Source organism: Dipodomys merriami, unplaced genomic scaffold, assembly GCF_024711535.1.
Source record: "Dipodomys merriami isolate MVZ:Mamm:240054 unplaced genomic scaffold, mDipMer1.0.p SCAF_8, whole genome shotgun sequence".
Taxonomy (NCBI): domain Eukaryota; kingdom Metazoa; phylum Chordata; class Mammalia; order Rodentia; family Heteromyidae; genus Dipodomys; species Dipodomys merriami.
In genome coordinates, this window is record NW_027206401.1 from 15,177,594 (window position 1) to 15,195,408 (window position 17,815).

Consider the following 17,815-nt stretch of genomic DNA (forward strand, 5'->3'; position numbering starts at 1 on the left):
AATAATCAGAAGAAAACAAGATGGAAATTTTCTTATGCTTCTGCAAGGAAAAATATACAATAGAGAAAAATGCCAGCTTTATGAGCCACTATTGGAAAATGTTTCAGTGACCTGCTACTGTGACTTATTTTAGTTTGTGAAATTTCCATACAAAATTACACTGGAGCTGATATTCATAAATATATGAGCCCCTGACATCATTGTTTGCACAAGTTTTTACCAAATATGACTGGTTAAACAGAGAGAAATGAACGTCTCTGGAGGTGGGCTTCCCAGAGCTTTGGAGGGACAAGCCTGTTAGGAAGGAGCCAAGCTGATACCTGTAGAAGTTTCCATCGAATATTAAGGTCATCCAGCTGACGAGACATCTTTAGAGAGGGATGCAGGTCAAGGGGAGACAGCTGGCTAGACAAATCATTCATTGTTTTCACTTTTAAGTTGATTGGTGCGATTTCTTCTCTAAATGCCTGGAAGAAACAGACCCCCCCCAAAAGTGTCACTAGAAAAAAATACAATAAAATAGAAGCTAGTATGTCTACCTTTTTGCCAAGGTCAATGCAAGGCCAGCTCAAGGGCCAGAAGGTAGAGCTACCCATTCAACAACAGCTGGCTTCTCCAGAGCCCTCCTGAATGATCAGCTAGTCACCCTCAAAACCCAGAGGTTTGAATGATACACACAAAGAGAAAAATAACAATACAATGCCATTTAAATGATTGTGCGCCTCCTTCATGTCCTGAATCAGATGAAAATTCTAGAAAATGTAGCTGTTATTGATCACCAGCCATCATCATCTTGACTACCACCCTCAGTACCTTATGTACTAATGCAGTAGTTTAAGGATTTCAGGCTCCAACTCTTGAGTCTAAAGTGTGCACACATGAGCTACATGAAGTGCACAGGAGATAATGCAGAGAAAGAAAGAAAAGAAAAAGTAAGAGAGAGAGAAAGTGAAAGAGAGAGAGAGAAAGAGAAAGAAAGAGAAAGGCAGAGGAAGGAAGGAAGGAAGGAAGGAAGGAAGGAAGGAAGGAAGGAAGGAAGGAAGGAAGGAAGGAAGGGAGGGAGGGAGGGAGGGAGGGAGGGAGGGAGGGAGGGAGGAAGGAAGGAAGGAAGGAAGGGAGGGAGGGAGGGAGGGAAGGAGGGAGGGAGGGAGGGAGGGAGGGAGGGAGGGAGGGAAGGAGGGAGGGAGGGAGGGAGGGAGGGAGGGAGAAAGCAGCTGTGGTGCTAACCACTTTCATTTTAAAAGAGGACACATTTGATTTGATTTGATTTGATTTTTCCAATTAGATGGTTGTAACTTCAGGAGAGGATTTAAAAAAATCTTAAGGAACAATAAAGGAGTTTAAACATTTCCTCTGGGGTTAAAAATATATAATATTTCCCTATTATAAGCCACAGGTGAGAACATGAAAGAAAAAGACCTTTGACAAACAAGGTCTTTGGGGCTTGGTTTTTTTCATTTTTATGGTCAGGTGTTTTATGGCAACACAGTTGGATTTTATCAAGAAAGTTAATCTTTTGATTTTTGAAGAGCTTCCAAATCGAACGGGATTGGAAGAGAGCGAGTTTTAAGTGGTTTCAGAGGCTATGTGTTGTGGAAGAAAGAACCAATTTATCATGTTTTGATAAGAGAGCAAGAGCCTATGTGGCCCTCCTTGCTATAAAAACAGAAACATCTGCTGGCATCAAAGGTGCCAGGCAGACTGTTGGCAGGTGTAAATCTTAAGTGTCTCCCGCCAGAAGGTGTATGTTCTGAAAGTAAGAACAATTAAAGATAATTTTAAGAGTTGAAATTATTTGATTACCCCCAAAGATTTTGTTTTCAGTTACTCTGACACATTTAATAATATTTAGCAATAATCAGTACTTAGTTTTACCTGCCTAAGTTGTCAACAGGATTTTAAAACTTGCTTTGATATATCTCTGGGATATATAAAAATATCCCAGACTTTGAGCTTGTTAGGTTCAATGTGATTTGTCTTTTTATTTTCTTTCCCCCTAATAGGACCTTATAATGTTCTAATCCATAATTTATTCCTTTCAATTAAAATATTAATTGTTATTTATTTCTAGCTTTCCACTTCAGCAGAGATTTGAAAAAGGATTTGCAATTTCTTTAATTAAATAAGATTAACAACTCCCCAACTTCTGTGCCTCTAATAATTCCAAGGTAGTTTTTCAATTTTTTTTCCTGAATACTCATTATCATGAATTATAAACTGATGGGTAAATTCCTGCTTCAACCAAGATGCATGTTGGCTGTCCAGTAGGACACACTATATTTTGTATGTCACTGTGTACATCAGCGTTTAAAACCCTCCATTAAGGGCTAGGAATGCGGCTTAGTGGTAGAGTGCTTGCCTAGCACGCATGAAACAATGGGTTTATTCCTCAGTACCACATAAACAGAAAAGGCCGTCAGTGGCTCAAATGGTAGAGTGCTAGCCTTGAGCAAAAGAAGCTCAGGGACAGTCCCCAGGCCCTAGGTTCAAGCCCTAGGACTGGACACAAAAAAATTTTTTTTAAATATAAAGATAGAACAACTCTACAAATTCCAAAGAAGCTACACTAATGGCTGTTTCCAGACTCTTGTCTTAAATTCATATCCACTCGAAATTTTTTTTTTAGTATATTAGAATGGTAAAAAGAGGCCTACGTAATTCAAAGGCAGCTGGGAAGCTATAGATACTTACACTGAAAAATAGCAAACACCAATACTCTTAGTAAAAAAATAATAATAAATGTAAATGTATTTAACATTTAGAGCTTTAATTCAAAGAGTTGGTCAAAGATGTGTTTCATTTCATTCATATGAAAGAATTCTCTGCAAAGAATAGAAAAAAATCACAAATATTCTACCATTTACATCTAGCTGTGTGGGCTTGAGCAATTATATTCATTTTTTAAAACTTTGTGATACAGGCACAGTAATAATGCCTATCTTGTTGGGTGGTGTGAGAATAAAGCGTGACCCACACAAACTGGCTAAGAACGGTTCTTAGCGCATAGTTATTAGCCTCTATGCTAGCTCCTGTTACTTCTCTGACTACTCACTCATATATTTACTTATGGAATTTACCCAAGTATTCAGTGAATTTCCCAGATCTCCTTTCCCTCTCCTATTTAGTCCTGTGCACACAAAAGGAAGGCTGTTATCCAAGGTCTGTGAACAAAAGATATATACCTTCTGCACAAAAAATTCCATGCATGACAGATACAGTCAGACTAAGTCCTTTGAATTTTTTCTTGGCTTTTCCTCAGCTATGATTCATGACTACCAAATATACAATTTTATATACTACTCTACTGTCTGAAACTAAAAGTGGATTATACGTGTGTGTGTGTGTGTGTGTGTGTGTGTGTGTGTGTATGTGTGTGTGTGTATCAGATAAACCTAATCTACATTGTTTAGGACACATATTTGGATTTTTTAAAGTATTTTTAAAAAGTAGATTATCTTAAAATGCTCCCTTTTTAGGGGAACAAATTGGTTACAGTGAGTGACACCTGGAAAACTTCTATTATGTCTACTGACCTGGAGTCATGACAAGGTGTAACAGTGTTGGCTTTATAACAATCCCTGATGGCCATTTACATGTGTGGCTCTTTACGGAGTTCTATTTAGCAGTAAAACATTCTTTAAGCCGGGCGCTGGTGGCTCACGCCTGTAATCCTAGCTACTCAGGAGGCTGAGATCTGAGGATCGCGGTTCAAAGCCAGCCCGGGCAGGAGAGACCGTGAGACTCCTATCTCCAATAAACCACCAGAAAACCGGAAGTGGCACTGTAGCTCAAGTGGTAGAGCGCTCGCCTTGAGCTGAAGAGCTGAGGGACAGCGCCCAGGCCCAGAGTTCAAGCCCCACAACCGACAAAAAAAAAAACAAAAAAAACATTCTTTAACAGCTCAAGTAGCAGAGTGCTAGCCTTGAGCACAAAAGCTCAGTGATTACACCCAGGCCCTGAGTTCAAACCCCAGGACTGCTGGCACACACGCACATACAATAGAAACTGTCAAAGACAAGAGGGCTGACCATGGTCTTTTCAATGTGATCCTGCAGCGAGTCAATGAGCAAATCTCCCACAGGCTTCCAGCCATTGCGCACTGCCTCTGCCTCCTTCATGTCTGCGTCCAGGTCGTCCATCGCTCCCTGCAGGTCTCTGAGCTTCTCCAATGCCTTGTCCACTTGCTTTTGCCAGTTACTGATGACAGCATTTAGACTTTCCCATTTCTCTTTCACTTCAGAAGACTGTTTGCGCATGGCTTTGGCAATCCTCTGGGCTCTCTCCTCTGGAGTCAATTCTGTGTTTAAAAAAAAAAATTAAAAACCAACAGTCAGAATGAATCAATTGAGCATTCTGTATCCATCAGCATTCGAAGAACGTCTGTCAGGAACAGAGATGTAGTGGTCAAGGTAAGAGGGAATTTCTCCACACTTCCACCACGAACTCGTCGCTACCTCTAAACATATTCTTCAAAGAAGAAAAGAGATTAATAAGTGATTGAGAGTGTTCATGACTTCCAAATTTTAATATCTTTGTAAACCTTAATATAGAACGAGAAAACTCAAGAGATAAAACAAGTGTTTTCTTTACCATAAATTTAGTTATGCCAACTCCAATGACAGTTTTTTACTCTTTTTTTCTCTTTTCAAGAGAAATGGGAAATATAATTAGCCGAGAATAACTGAAAATGATGAAGAAAAACTCTTAGAAAATAAGATTAATTTACTGTGTTTCTAAAAGGAATTAACTGAAGAGAAATCATATATCTTAGATACTTCATCATGCACAAGTGTCTCTGGCGGTTCATGTTTAATAAAGAACATATTTTGCAGCTCAAATGTAACAGAATATCACACATCTCAATAAGAAGACAAGATTACAGTGAACATCTCTAAATGTGCAACACTACAAGAGGGCTTCAAGGGTAACAGAAACACACGCTGTACCTGTATTATTGGTATTTCAGATGTGCACTACCACATCCAGTTTCCTGTTATGAAGGGGTCCTGACAACTTTTTGCCATCCTCCCAATCTCTGCCTACTTTTGAGTAGCTGTGATTACATTACTATGCCTGGCCTTGCTTTAACTATTATTTAGAGGTCAAGTTAAATATATCTGTCTCTTTAAATTTCTAGAGAATTCTAGATAACACCATTTACACTTGAAATGCAGCAATGCAACCGGTGGACAATGAAGACTTTAGCCAAGGTGTCTTGTTGACACATCTGCAGTTCATCTGCAGTTCACCTACAGAGATGCCAGTGACCCCCTAACATCCATTGAGGAAAAGAGAAAGCATCCATTGGTGGGTTGGCTGACTCCTCTTGTATAAGTAAGAAAATAAGAAACCAGCCTCAAGTGACAGTCAGGAATGGCTGGAGATACAATGGTTGGTAGAGTGCTTGCCTTCGCACCTGCCCAGCCTTGTGCAAGGCTCTGGGTTTGATCCCAAGTACTATAAAACTATTAACAACCAGGAGACAAAGTCAAGGTGCTAGGAGAAGAGTCCTAAACCACATGCTACATGCCGGGACCCCGAGGTCCCCAAGAAAAAGTACTTTCTGGAAAAAAAGAAAGAATTGCCATTAAAGAAGCTAAACCTCATATAAGACCCTACACCCTCTGGATAGCTATAAAATGCTAAAAATAATATTGACATTACACACTATATATTTCATAGACATATATAATGTTATATATGAAATGAAAGAAAAAAATTCATTCGTGGCAGTCTCAGGAGAGAAGAGGTGGGTGACTTTTATGATGCTAACACCTGTGTTGGTTAATAAGTCACTTGGGCTTTTTAAAAAAAAATGTTTTTTAAACACGTGTGCTTTACCTTTATAAAAAAAAAAAAAGAATAAGAAAAACCACCAATTTCAGAATAGACAGCTTAATTATGATGATTTTCCTTGCATAAAGGAAAAGCTGTTTCTGACTCAGTCATTAAATAACCCGGCATGGAGAGATATGTGGCTTCTTTTATGATAAAACACACCACAGTGGTTAGGAGCCTTTTGTCTTCAGGTAATGTCAGATCTTTTGATAGAGTAGTCCTTTTGTAGTATATTTATTATGCCATCCCCACCCAAGCAGCTTCTCCAAAGAAAAGAAAAGCTCCATGTTCAATTCACCATCTGTTTTCCAGAAAGGAAATACATCAACCGATGACTGAAAAGTCAGAATAAAAGTACATCTTAATTCTTGCAAAAGTCTAGTTGAATGCATACTTTGAGCCAAGAGCAGAGTAATGTTCAAGGTGAAAACCAAAAACTTCCCAGAACCTTTGTGCAAGATGCAAGAAGAAGCAACATGACACAAAATGGCAGGTCAGAACGATCGGGGGTAAAAAAAAAAAAAAAAAAAGAAAGAAAAGAAAACTTCAGAAAACTTCTCCCCCCCCCCCCCACCCCGGCCCCAGTCCCCAAATGAAGAACAGAAACACAACTGCATTCTTCAAAAAAAGAAAATCTTCACATCTGAAAATGGACAAATGTTCCTCCAAAAATCTCTAAATGTTCTCTGGTAAATCCTAAAGCTCAGACAAGAGTTGAGAATTCTTACTTTCTGATATCTGTTGTGCTATTTCTCTTCTATCAGCACAAATGAATTTATAAAAGAGTTTCAGTGTGACAGTTCTGTAATACAGATAATGTTCTGGGATCGAATTCACTCCTATATTAACTCTCTTTTTTTCTTTAAACTTCTCTTCCTAAACTCCCTTCTTTTAAGCATTTTTAGTGTGTTTGATCATGCTATTTTCAATGAAGTGTCCGTTCTCACATTCCCTTTATCATTTTATCCAGGTATCTCTGGCCCTTTTCACATAAGTAAAACAGGTTGATTAGCTTAATAGAATTCAAGGAGCAAAACTTGGCTTTTATCTCTGATCACCCCGCCTCTTGGGCACTAGTTTCCTCCCTCCCCCTGTCCCTCCCTCCCCCCTTCTCTAAAATCAAAAGATGTTTCTGATTAAAATACTGGGAATCCACTCTTCCCATATGCCCTGATTATACAATTAAGATCAACCTAATCTCCCTGAAATATTTCATCAGCAGTTAAGAGGACCCTGCCCACTTCCTCCTCCTCTGCAGGATGATTGGTGGCAAGGGCTCGTGATGAACCAGACCACAAGTGCATCCTCAAGTGCCATCAGCTAAGTAGCATCCCTAATTATGTTCCTCTAATAAGTCATAAGGATAATAAAAAGAGCCCACTCAGAGTAGGTCAATATGAATATTCTGCCCGAATCTGTCAATAAGGATATGATAAAGAGGATATGGACCATCCATGAAGATAAGAGACATCTCAAGTCTGGGGAAAGAGAAGAGGTAGAAAGAAGGGGAGGTGTGGTGATGAGGCGGGAGGGGAGAGGGAGGAGAGGAATACATGATATAGGGAAAGTTAAGAACTTCTAAGAAAAGAGAATTAAAGAATCCTTTCTGCAAACATCTAAATGCAAACTAGTAAGAGTAAAAAGAGGAAATACAAACACAGATGACACTGGGGAGCGGGGAAGTAGTATTTTGGACCAGAAAGTCAATGAAGGTCAAACTGGAATCTAACCATGTTTTGGATTTCTTCTTCCTAAGGCCAGTGTTGGGTTGAGGGAGACTCAGGAGCAGATCATTAAGAAGATTCCCTTCCAGGGCAGGATCAAAAACAGGAAGAGCTCCTGGAACAAATAACCGAAGCCACCAAAGCTCTAACCTCTGACTTTCTGTAACTGAATAGCTACGGATTTCCTCACAATAATGGCAGCAATGTGGTTTACCCAAGTTAGCTAAGGTGGTAGACTTTAGCAAACAGGTCATGGGGGTCCCCAAGGTGGCCCTGAGAAAGGGTGAAGCCATGAACGTGAAATTTCCAGAGGACTAAGGGTACCTGTTCCATTCTCTGCTGTATTCCAGGACCTAGGAAGTATTTATTTGGTAAATACACACTTCTTCCCTCATACTCCTTAGTTTTGTAAGGGTGGGGTGGGGTCTAGAGGGAAGGGTAAGAAAGCAAGGAAGCAAGAATCCTCACTTCCCAAAGCCATCTACAAATTCAATGGGATACCTATCAATATTCCAACCTCATTCTTCAAGAAAATAGAAGAGGCAATCCAAAAATTCATATGGAACAATAAAAGACCCCGAATAGCTAAAACGATCTTCAACAGATCCGCAAACTCTACTACAAAGCCATAGTAATCAAAACAGCTTGGTACTGGCACAAGAACAGACCTCAGGACCAATGGAATAGAATTGAAAACCCAGAAATGAACCTACAGACCTATAGCCATCTAATCTTCAATAAGGGAGCTAAAAATAGAATGGAAGAAAGACAGCCTCTTCAGTAAATGGTGCTGGCAAAATTGGTTAACTACTTGTAGAAAACTAAAGCTAGATCTTTATATATCACCCTGCACCAGAATCAACTCCAAATGGATCAAAGACCTCAGAGTCAAAGCAGACACTCAGAAAACATTAAAGGACGGAATAGGAGAAACCCTAGGTCTCCTTGGCACAGGTTGAAATTTTCTTAATAGAGACCCAGAAACACAACAAATCAAAGAAATATTGGACAAATGGGATTGCATAAAATTTCAGAGCTTCTGCATGGCAAAGGACATAGCTAGCAAGATCAATAGAAAGCCCACAGATTGGGAGAAGAACTTCACTAGCCATACAACGGACAAAGGTCTCATATCTAAAAAATACCTTGAACTCAAAAAATTAAATCCCCAACAACAAATCTTCAAAGAAACAACTACCCAATAAATAAGTGGGCTAAAGACTTAAAGAGAAACTTCTCTGAAGAGGAAAGAAGGATGGCCAATAGACACACGAAGAAATGCTCAACCTCTCTAGTCATAAAAGAAATGCAAATCAAAACAACATTGAGATACCACCTCACTCCAGTTAGAATGGCTAAAATCAAGAATTCTAATAACAACAGATGCTGGAGAGGATGTGGACAGAAGGGAACCTTACTACATTGTTTGTGGGAGTGTAAACTTGTTCAACCACTTTGGAAAGCAGTATGGAGGTTCCTCAAAAGACTCCACATAGAGCTCTCCTATGACCCAGCAATCCCACTTTTGGGTATTTACCTAAATGATCACAAACAAGACCATACTAAAGCTACCAGCACAACTATGTTTATTGCAGCATTATTTACCATAGCTAAGATATGGAACTAACCCAGATGCCCCTCAGTAGATGAATGGATCAAGAAAATGTGGTATATATATACACAATGGAATTCTATGCCTCCATCAGAAAGAATGGCATTACCCCATTTGTTAGGAAATGGAAAGGCTTGGAAAAAATTAAGTGAAGTAAGCCAAGCCCAAAAAAACATAGGTCCCATGGTTTCCCTTATTTGCAATAACTAGTATATGTTTGAGTCAAGCAGAAAAGGTCAGATAAGTTGGAGTTGGGGAAATGAACCCCAAGTTATGTATTCAAATGTTTTTTTCTTTCATGCAATTTTTTCTAACATATTTATAAGATTATTTCTTTGTTGCTCTTGTATGTCCCTCCCCCACAGCATAACCCCTGCTTTCACTGTATTTGATGTTGGTATCATTTGTGGAGGGGAAGGGAAAAAAACATCGTTTAAATATGGATTTAGTTGGACCCACTGTAACAATGAGATGTACAAGTTGTTACCTCGAAAACAAACTTTACAACTTTGGTGGGGGGTGGGGGATATGGGAAGGGATGGGAAGAGGAAACAAAGGAGGAGGCTACAATGCTTGATAAGAAATGTACTCATTATCTTGCCCGTGTAATTGTAACCCCTCTGTACAGTATTTTCACAATAAAAAAAAATAAGTTAAAAAAAAAAGAAGGAGAAGAATCCTTGCTTCTTTCAAGAACTGAGGACCAGAGCCTGAGATTCAATCACTCCTGGGCAGCCTTTCAGCTATACCCAGAAGCTAATAAACACAGAAATCAGGAGCTTTCTACTCTTGCTCAGCCTTTCTTATAAAAGACTTAAGTACATTATGCTTTCTGTTTACATACTGCTAAAACAAGGAGAACTTTAAGTGAACAGGAGAATGGGTGCTTTTGCTAGCATTATACTTTCTGAAACATGCTGAAACTTTGTATGCATTCGAGTTCAGCTTTCTCCAGAGAAACAACAATAACAAGAAGTTAAGTACCACGCTACATTGAAAGTGTCTTGTACCCTCCTTTATGTTCAAGCCAGAAAGTAACATCCCAGGTGTTCATTGCCATAAAATACATGTATGTAAATCAGTGCTACTTTTTTATGAGACAATAGTGATTTATGGATGGTCATAACACAGACTGGAGAAAGTAGCAGATGGTGATCAATTAATTCAAAATGTAGGTCCATCAAACTAAGCTTTGTTATCAGCATCAAAAACATTGGTTTGTTTATTTAATGGGTTTTCATCACATTGAGTAATAGAGGAAGTGACCATGGTTAAGGAACTTTATATGCATGTCTGAAAATGTCATGAGAAATCCTTGGCTATGTACAATATGGTGCCAATAAAAAATTAATTAAAAAAGCATCTCACAAGAAACAGCAATGCAGAAAATGTCCCCTTATAATTTTAAATAATTAAATCTCAATCTTTCAGGAAATTTAATGATTCTTTTCAAACAGCTTTACAAAGCGGTTTCAAGATTTAAAAGAAAGTTTGTTTTTTTTTAGGTTAGCCCCTCATAGCTTACACCTGTAATCCTAGCTACTTGGGAGGCTGAGATCTAAGATCTAGGTTCAAGGCCAGCATGGGGAGACAAATTTGTTAGACTCTTATGTACAATTAACCAGTAAAGAGCCCAAAGTGGAGCTATGCATCAAGTGTCAAAACACAAGCTCTGAGTAATGATGCCAGTGGGGTTCTATCTGTAATCCCAACTACTGAGGAATCTGATATAGGAGGATTGTGGTTCAAAGCCAGCCTGAGTAAGAAAGTCCCTGGGACTCTTATCTCCAATTAACCAGTTAAAAAGTCAGAAGCTGGGGCTATGGCTCAAGTGTCAGATTGCTAGCCTTCAGTGAAAAAGCTAAGAAACAGTGCCAAGGCCCTGATTTCAAGCTCCAGCACACTTCTCTCTCTCTCTCTCTCTCTCTCTCTCTCTCTCTCTCTCTCTCTCTCTCTCTCTCTCTCTCTCTCTCTCTCTCTCTCTCTCTCTCTCTGTCACACACACACACATTCAAAAAATGTTTATAAACCTTTTTATGATTTTCAAATGGAATCTTGTTTCTAAGTCAAAGAAGATTGTGAAATTTTTACCCAACTGATGGGCTTACTCAAGTAATTCCTGGTGGTTTATAAAAGCTGAAGACCAGACACACTCTAACCATTAAGACTTGCATTTGCGAAAGACTACAATGTTACTCCATACTGGGGAACACTGGAAAAGAAAGCAACACTCTGTTTCTGTGCTTTTTCATGCATTACAACTTTACTAATCGAATTTGGACTTGTGAAACTAATTAAATTATTGCTATGGTCTACAGGCCTGAAAGCAATTACTTATACTTCAAGTTTTATATGAAAATTAAAAAGACAAATCCTAACATTGCCTAAACACCTTCTCCTTCCATGGAAGAAAAATCAGTGAACTGGCAAGCGAATGGAAAACAGGGCATGGTATTTCAATAAAGAAAAGGCCACAGTGAAGGGAGGGACAAAGTGATTTGTTTACTTAATTATTTTGATTTTTAAACATATTTTTATTTAACTTTAATAGCTGCCCAAAGGAGTTACCACTCAAAAAGCAGTTTATGAATACAGTGCATCCTGATCAATGTCACCCCTGTTCAACATTCTTACCCACCCCTCCTACCCTACCCTTTCCCTCACGTTTCTTAATTTTTAGATTATGCATTGACGTTTTTGCCATTTAACAAAGCTGTTTACAAATGCAATGCATCTTGATCGGAGCCACCCTTTCGACATCTCCCCCTGTTCTGACCCACCCCTTCTTTTATTTTTCTCAATTCTGTATTCTACTGCCTTCATTCTTCTACCCTTTTCCCCTGCCAACTCCCCCTGAAGTACCCATTCCCTGGTATTTATTTTGGGGGGCTTTGACTTAGTATTTCTAAAGAATTATACTGTTAGCACTCTCCATAGAGTCTGTTATACTAATTATTGTGAATAAAAGCACCTGGTACCTGGTTTGTATTTTGCACAGGCTTATAACCCTCTCAGACTCGGTTTCCTCATCTGCTGAGTAGGTGATAAAAGCACTCAGCACTCGGCATTTTCAGGGGGATGAAATGGAATGAGACAGTGGAGGGCAGTTGGCACAAGTCTGCTGTGTGTCTCTCTGTGGGGACAGCTCCGCCCTCCATGAAGAAAGCCCAATAAATCTACATCTTGAGACATTACTCAAGCGACTCAAGACCGGCTAGTAGAATGTTCTGGAACTAAGGAAAGGCGTGAGGGGGGTGAGACAATCCAGGAAAATGTAAAGAAAATGAAAACCCGCATGAAGCTGAAAAGGGAAATGTGGAGGAAAGATTTCTGGGTGGCATTCAGACCCCTGCAGCCAACTTTGCCCCTGCCCTTCTCCTGGCTCCATGAGGCAGTGAATGAATTCCCCCTGTACCCATCTCAAGCATGGGTCTGTCACTCAGGAGGAATGGGCTCTGATTAATAAAGCTGTTATTAGGAAAACAGACAAAAAAGTCTTAAGGAGACCTTATTACCAGCCTAATAATTTCTGTTAGGTATTGTGTCCAATTGGCCTCATTTTATTAGACATAAGATAACAATGTAACTTGAACACATCTTTACTCAATGATTACAAAATCTGACTGACACAAGTTTGCTAATAGGAGCATAAAATAAATTGACATAGTACACTAAAATGCCATTTATAGCATATATAATACATATATATATATAATATACATATATAATATGTATATAATATATAATACATATTGAAGATATGGGAATACTTGGAGTACCTGGCTTTCCAAAATACCATAAAACATTTAAGAATTAAAAGAACTATACCCTGAATTAAAATATACAATATGCCATGAATTAAAATTCCAAATAACACTAAAACACATAGCTAGACATTAAAGAGGTTCCAAGGGAAATACTAATCTCTACATGCATTTTTATCCGAAAAAGATCATTGTCAATCATTAATCACAGATATATTCACATGGCTTCATGCTCTCTTGGCTTGCTTGCTAGGCTGGCATTCTTTTCACTTGAGCCAAACCTCTACTCCAGCTTTGTACAAGTTATTTTTTTAGATGGAGTCTTCTGGACTTTTCTGCCCAGGCTACCTTCAAACCTCGGTTCTCTAGGTCTAAGCCACCTGAGTAGCTAGGATTTCAGGTGTGAGTCCCTGGTCCCTATCTATTTTTCTTCTTCTATGACTGTTCCGGGAATATCATTTAAATGAAACCAAATTGTCTATATGGAAACAGAAATGATGTTCAGACATGAATGAAATAATTTTACTAACAGCAATACTTTAACAGGAATAATTTTTATAAAGTAAACTCATGGTAAAATACATAAACAACATAATGTAATATTTTCTATTTCATCTTTGTCTTCTTTCTCCCTTCACACTTTTTCTTTCTTTCTTTTTTACAGTGCTTGGGATTGAACCCAGAACCTTGTACATACCAGACCCACACTAGACCACTGAGCTCTACCTCAATCCCAAACTTTTCATTGAATCTTAAATATAATTAAAAAAAGAAAAGCATATATTGAACATAAATTGCATAATTCTTTAAATGCTTTTAGAGGTAAAATACCCTATCACAAATAATATAATACAGTTCTTATTCCATTGTTCTAGTTCTTTAATACAAACTGGGTTATTATAATCAAATAAAAACAATCGGACTTTATTAACAGGAAATAGATACAGATATAAATAGATATGATAATACCAATTACATGATCTTAAGTGTTCCCATACTGCTGGAACAAGACAGAGTCTATTGACCAAGTTGTATGCTTTAAAATTTTCTATATTCAGGTAAATTTCAGTTCAGTTAAAACTCATATTTACCTAATTGCCATGGTAGAACAATTTATTCTGGTAGCTTTTTCCAGACATGTCACCCCACTTAGTCCTGCTTTTTATGGTTGTCATTTTAGAAGGTAACTTACTGTAAAATATGGTATAAATTCTTATGTCTATTTTAAAACATATAGATTCTACCTTCAAATATAGACCATCATCCAAAGCTGTAGCTTTTCACTGTAAAAAGCCTCAAGGACTACTATTTTAGAATGTTCATCCATTCTCCACAGTTGTTTGCTTTCTCCTCCTTGCTATCAGACTGTACAGTCACTTCTCAGTGTCAGCTTTTGCTCTCTCTTCTCACTTCTACTTGGCTCATTCCTCATAATTCACTGGGCATCGAGTTCAAATAACTACAACACTATCTAAAGCTCAATTTCCTATCGGAGAGAGTACTGAATGTCTTGCCTATGACTCAAGTAATATCTGCAGTATGTTTTGCTTATTACAACTGAATTGGACACTCAGATCATTTTTCATATTCAGCTTCTCAATACAAAGGAGTCACTTCTTAAAAAGCCAGCAAGGGGAAAGCTTCTGATGCAGATTCTCACCATCCAGCGAGGGATGGGACAGAGTGGCAGGGAGTCCAGAGACAGCTCAGAAAGGCAAAATGTCCCAGATGACAAAGGTCTTGGGTGGAGCTGGGCAGGTAGGTCATGAGAGTTGGCAATGGAATAAATGGAAATCAGGGAAGAGGAGTCTACAGGCAGAAAAAAAAACCCAGGTTAAGTAACAGAACAAGGGCATAGTAGACATTACTGTGGGACATGAAAAGGAGCTTGGTGTTCAACAGACATCAAGTACAAGTAGGGGAGGGCACAGAAATGGGACACATACAGAAATGCTGAGGCCAATTCTCTGTGCAGCTTCTGTGCCTGCAGAAGGAGTCAGGATCCCTCCCACTCCAGAAGCCACTCGAACAAGTAGCAATTCTGTGCTTTGTATGTATGATTCGAGGGTTTCTATTAAGGGAGGGATACTAATTAATAGAGTATTGAAGGAGGCCTATCAAAAGAGGGTAAGGAGTTGATGCGGGTTGTATTAATTTGCAAATATTTACAAACTGCAAACCACATTATAAGACAATCAATAATAGGAAAATGAGAAGACATAAAAAGAACAGAAAAGTGCATCAGGGAGAAAAACGATGAAGTTGGAACATCTTAGTGCTCTAGGGCACAGTCTATAGAACATATTAAAAATGTTTAATAACTAGAACTGAACAACTATAACACCATTTCTGCCAGCTCCTCCTGCATCCAACACTGAATACTTCACCGTCACACGGGATAACAAATGTTCAAATGCTCTCTATTTCAGATAGCAGCTCTACATAAGTCATGGTAAACAAGGAAAGGATAAAAGCTATTATGGATAATTTTCTTCCATTTACTTTGAACAGCAGGTAAAAATCAACCACTATTACAGAAAATAACATCAAGAAAGGAAAGGGTAGGGAAATTACCAATCGGAAAACAAAGCAAACTAAAAAAAATTCATATAGCTCAATCGATATAACTTGTGGTACTTGAAAATGGGACTCAGTATCCTGAAAGTAAAAGCAAATGGAGACATCAAAAAGCAGTATCCTTTACACTCTGAAATATCTGACCACATCAAGGAGAAGCTACGGTAAAAGGGAAACTCCTCCTGCTACAAGGCAGCTCATGATTAAAATGTTTCCTCTCTTCTCACTCAAGTCCTTGGGACACAAGAAAAATGGTTTCAAGGAAGACTAGTAAATACTAAGAAAAGATGAGTGAATGTCTCCTTCCTCCAAATGAACAACACAAAGGGAGATGCCATGAAACTGGAATAGCACCTTCTTTCTGCTGTCTGAAGTTGGAATGTTCTATGGGTTTTTCCAGGTCTTCTCAATCCAAGGAACACAGCACACACACACACACACACACACACACACACACACACACACACACACACACACACACACACACACACACACACACACACACACACACACACACACACACACACACACACACACGTAAATGCTATGAAATAGTTATTCTATTACATTATTTGGGGAATAATGACAAGAAAAGAGTGCATGTTCAATACAGATACATTTTTTCCCCCAAATCACTTCAATCCCTACTTAACTGAAGGCATAGATGGGGAACCCAGAAGGCAGCAGGTGAAATATTCGGGAGGAATCAATCTTCAGAGACAACCCCCCCCAAAAAAACCCCCAAAATAAAAAGCAATTAAGAGTGATTTGCAAATGAGGGTTTGATGAGAAATCGAAGATTCCACGATGACTGAGGTTCCCAGTAGGCAGACTGCTATGGAACCCGAGTAGAAAACAGAACGTGATGTCAGAAAAGACACAAAGTAGCTCTGCACGTATATATGTGTTGTGTACACACACATACACAACAAACTTGATGGAAAAGTCAAGAAAACCACGGCCTTGGGAGATGCACTCAGCCTGAAGGGGAGCTTCCATTAAGGAGGCTCAGCACAAAGACCACCTGCCTTGCCAGCTCCCAGCTCGCTGACTGCTGGGAACTGCAGCTGCTCTTTCAGGTCCTCTTTTGCCCAGGGAAGTGAACTATGGAAAAATACCCGGAATGGCATGCTGCTAATTTTTAAAAATGCATCGGGATGTTTTTAATGGCCAATGGTGTAAAACCATTAGAGAGCTATATATGGACTCCAAAATGCATTGCAAATTTTCTCTTAAATTTACTATGTGACTTGCTCTTTGTTAGTACGGTAGTTCCCGTTGCAATTTTAAGCCAAAACATATCGGTGTTTTAGGGTTTGTTTTTTTTTAATTAAATGCTGCTACCTGCTGATAAAAGAAAGGCATTTTACCATCACATGCTGACACGTCTGAAAAAACTTCATTTTATAGATACAAATATTTTACGTATTTGCTATTACATTTTCAATAACTTTCTTCTCTTGCAATTAATTAAGCAAGTATTTTTTTTACTTCATAGACAAATCATGTTTGTAGTTATTTTATTAGTATATTAGTATATTAGTTATTTTATTAGTATATAATAGTTGTACCAAAAGGGTTCACTCCGATATTCAGCCACAATGAATTCATTCATTAAAGTCATACAATATAAATATAAGCCTTTTTCTGAACTTAAATTTTTCTTTTAAAATAGAGATTCTGAAGTATAACATAATATTCTTCTTCACTTAAGAATTTATACACACCGGGCGCTGGTGTTTCACGTCTGTAATCCTAGCTACTCAGGAGGCTAAGATCTGAGGATCACGGTTCAAAGCCAGCCAGGGCAGGAAAGTCTGTGAGATTCTTATCTCCAATAAACCACTAGAAACCAGAAAGTGGTCCTGTGGCTCAAGCAGTAGAGCACTCCCCTTGAACTGAAGAGCACAGGAACAGCGCCCAAGCCCAGAGTTCAAGCCCCATGACTGACCCCAAAAAAAAAAAAAAAAAAAAAAAAAGAATTTATACATTTGTTAAATTTATGACAATTTTTCTTTCTTAAAAGATTTAAATACTAGATCTTGAACAATAGGCCATTTCCTATTTGATTTTTTGTTGTTCTCTAAATATGTATTATTTTTTCTTTTTTCTAATATGATGTCTGAAAGAATCCAGTCTCACCTGCTTTTGCTTGGATGTTCCTTCTCGGTTCTTCAGGGGCCTCAATTGGCTGATCAGCCAGGAAAACTCGAGCTTGGTCGACAGCATTCAGGATGGAATATTCTTTTTCCTTTAACTCTCGTCGCAGTGCCTTTTCAAAAAGAAGCCACAGGTATATT

At 38.5% G+C, this 17,815-nt stretch overlaps 1 protein-coding gene across 10 annotated transcripts in view; it reads right to left on the reverse strand.

The window, feature by feature from the left end:
* Window positions 1-17,815, reverse strand: part of Utrn (utrophin) — a 427,285-nt gene that overhangs the window by 90,434 nt on the left and 319,036 nt on the right. For all 10 annotated transcript variants that reach the window (XM_070010729.1, XM_070010724.1, XM_070010730.1 and 7 more), the window contains 3 exons: window positions 17,658-17,787; window positions 4,029-4,297; window positions 321-467 (listed from right to left, as the gene is read on the reverse strand). In XM_070010729.1, the coding sequence (XP_069866830.1) occupies window positions 321-467; window positions 4,029-4,297; window positions 17,658-17,787 (546 nt within the window). The remainder of the gene's footprint in view (window positions 1-320; window positions 468-4,028; window positions 4,298-17,657; window positions 17,788-17,815) is intronic.